At 35.0% G+C, this 3260-nt stretch overlaps 1 protein-coding gene across 1 annotated transcript; it reads right to left on the reverse strand.

The window, feature by feature from the left end:
• Nucleotides 1-230: 230 nt before the first annotated feature.
• On the reverse strand, nt 231-2108 carry LOC136064720 (uncharacterized). Its single transcript, XM_065766806.1, has 3 exons — nt 793-2108; nt 475-695; nt 231-334 (listed from the first exon to the last, which is right to left on the reverse strand). The coding sequence occupies exons 1-3, from the start codon at nt 2106-2108 to the stop codon at nt 231-233; spliced, it is 1641 nt and encodes a 546-aa protein (XP_065622878.1).
• Nucleotides 2109-3260: the final 1152 nt, after the last annotated feature.

Genomic DNA, 3260 nt, shown 5'->3' on the forward strand with positions numbered 1-3260 from the left:
AATGAATAATTTAATTAGTAACCAAATCACTTATATTTCACAATCACAAAGAACCCACTTGACCAAATCAGTGAATCACTCATATTTTCCCACAAAAACATTGAAACAAAGAGATTATATAATATATACCTTTCTTTCAATCGGTAGTTATAGTGAACAAACACAAGATCATTAAGTCGTTGATGCTCCAATTTATTTCTTCTTTTGGTATGTATTTGTTCAAAAGCACTCTAATTCTGCTTACATCCTGAAGAGGCAGTTGTTTGCCTAAGGATCCGAATTGCAAACTTTTGTAAGGTTGGAGCACAAGATCCAAACAACTTCCACCACTCATCTAAGTTCCATATACAACACAAAACAAAGATACAATGAATCAATAAACACAACTATACTTATCCCAAAAATATAAAAAAGAGCTATAATCTTTAAAACATATTTACATTTTAGTATTAGCTAAAGTAAACAATATCTTACCCTGTTGAGATGTCTTGGCTGATTCTTGGGCAAGTTGGGTTCCAAAAGTTTGTTCACGCTCTCGAAATAGCCTTAATTCCTCCACCAACTTCAATCGACCAACTGAAACTTTTGATTCAATAACATCTGTCATAGCAGATTGTGTCTTTAGCCTTTTATTAAGAGTGGATGAGTCATATTGGAATGCAGGATTCAACCAGTAAGCAGCAGCATGAATATCTCTATAGAATTGATTATCCCAATGATCCTTGATAATATTAACATAAGGCTTCCATAGTCTCTTCTTGTCCTTGAATTTTTTTTGATTCCATCAATTACTCTATACATGCCATCATATACATAACCCATGCTGGTTTTTCATCAGAATCAACAATGCGTAATAAACGAATCAATGGTGACATAATATGCACAATTACATGACAATCATTCCAAAATTGATTGTCAAGAATGATTTTCACCACTGCCTTTGCTTTCTTATCTTTTGCATATCTTGATTCAACATAAAATTTGCTAGTCACCAGTGCCTGTAAGTCATGCTTATGTTCCTTAAGACTCCCTAAGGCAATGACAGTAGTAGCAAACCTAGTTGGCCCTGGATGCACAATTTCCGTCCAATTTTTTCTAGTCCTCAACCAAGCTTGCAAAGCCACATGGTTAGAGATGAACACTGTGATCTTGGATGCACGCTTTGCAAGTTTAACTATATGATCCATTTTCCCAATCTCCTTAAAAATTAGGTTTAGGCAATGTGCTGCACAAGGTGACCAACTAATGTTCCTATATTTTCCACACACAATTCTTCCAGCAGCTACATAATTTGCAGCATTGTCAGTGACCAAATGTACTATATTTGCAGGACCAACCCAACTAACAATTTCATCAAACAAGTTACTCAAATTAATAGCATTCTTAACCAAGTCAGAAGCATCAACCGAATGTATAAAAATAATTCCTTTAGGACAATAGACAAGGAAATTAATCAATGTTCTATGCCTAGTATTTGTCCACCCATCAGCCATTATTGTACAACTAGTGTCAGCCCAATATGATTGATGAGAATCAACAATCAATTGGACTTCTCTTTTTGCATCTCTCAACAAAGGCACTCGAAGGGCATGATAATTTGGGCCTCCATATCCAGGACTATAAGAAGCTACAACATTGAACATAGGTTGATAATAACTAGAATTCACAGCATTAATTGGAATGCAAGCATCATACATCCATCTTGCTACAGACATATCAACCCTCCACTTCTTTTCTTTGCCAGCAAGCACACTTTTAATAGAAGGTTGAGCTCCTGGTGTTGTTTTAGGAGTGAAGTAATTATCAATGTCACCTAACTTTCTCATGCCAAGATTGGATCTTGGTGGAAAATTACTAGGACCACTTCTATTTCCCCTACCTAGCCCCCTACCTCTAGGTGGAAAACTTCTAGGAGTAATTTCTTGGACATCTTCAAATTCTGGTGAGTCATCTAATGGCGAATAATTAGATGCTTCTTGATCCTTTTTTGTTTGTTCTTTAGATTTTGAAATTTCCTTCAAATTCTCAACCATTTGAAACCTAACATCATAAGGTACACCCATACATGCAGCCACATCTCCTTTAATTCCAGCTAGATGTCTTTTCATCCTATTGATGCCCCTCCTTTATAACTTTTCCCACAATGTATACTTCTATAACTACTTTTTCCATCTTTCACTACTTCAGTTACATGATCCCATGCGGGATCACATTTCGCTCTCACAGATGAAGAATTAGCATTAAACCCGGTTGTAGAAGCATGTTCATTAGATGGTATAGAGGCGGACTCCATTTCACTCAACAATTTCAGATTGGTAGCAATCATTTTATCAACAAATAAATTCATCAACACAACATACACAATCAATAGTATAAATTTTATAATAATCTGTAAACTATATTTCACAAACAATAATGCTCTGTAAATCAAATCCACAACATACACAAAATCACAAATAAACCAAAATGCTATTGTAAACTAATAATTGAAGTTACCACTTATCAGTGAAGTCACGGAAGGAGAACCTGAGTTGAAGCTGACAACATGAATTGAGAATCTGAGATGAAGACGAGAGAAATGAAAAAAAAGAAAAAAAAATATAACAGAGAAAATGATCAACAACAAAATCAAAATCAAGTAATCATCATAATCATTAAAAAAAAAAAGAATATTAATTATTAGCTTATTACCTGATGAAGCCGAGAGAAATGAAAAAAAAAAAAAAAAAAAAGAACCGAGAAAATGGAAAAGAAAAGATCATTACCTAATTAGAAAACCCAAAACCTAGACGCCGAGAAGCAGAGAGCAGAGAATGCAGCAAGACCAAGTGACCAACCAAGCAGAGAGCTGTGAATTGTAAACAAAACTCACTAGTCAATGACTACTAAATACATTCATTTCAACAAAAACAATTACTATGACACAAATTAAACCAATAATCATCACAACACCCCAAATGAAATTACCTCTATTTATAACAACAAGATCTAGGTATTAACCTCAACATCTAATCAAAACACAACCCAAGTCAGTACAAATATCCCAAAAGTAAATATGGGTTTAAAAAATTGTATAAGAAATTAAGAATCAAAAAGAGAAACTAACCAGATGGTTAAGATTTCTCATTGAAGTGGAGCTCTTGAGATTGAAAACCTCAACAGTGAGAGTGTGTGGCAGAGAGCGCAGAGAGAGGTGTGTCGTGCGTGAGAGCGTGAGGCAAAAAGAGCGCAGAAAGCCTTGAGGGGAGTGAGGCAGAGCT

This window comes from Quercus suber, unplaced genomic scaffold (assembly GCF_002906115.3).
Source record: "Quercus suber isolate HL8 unplaced genomic scaffold, Cork oak 2.0 scaffold_24, whole genome shotgun sequence".
Taxonomy (NCBI): Eukaryota; Viridiplantae; Streptophyta; class Magnoliopsida; order Fagales; family Fagaceae; genus Quercus; species Quercus suber.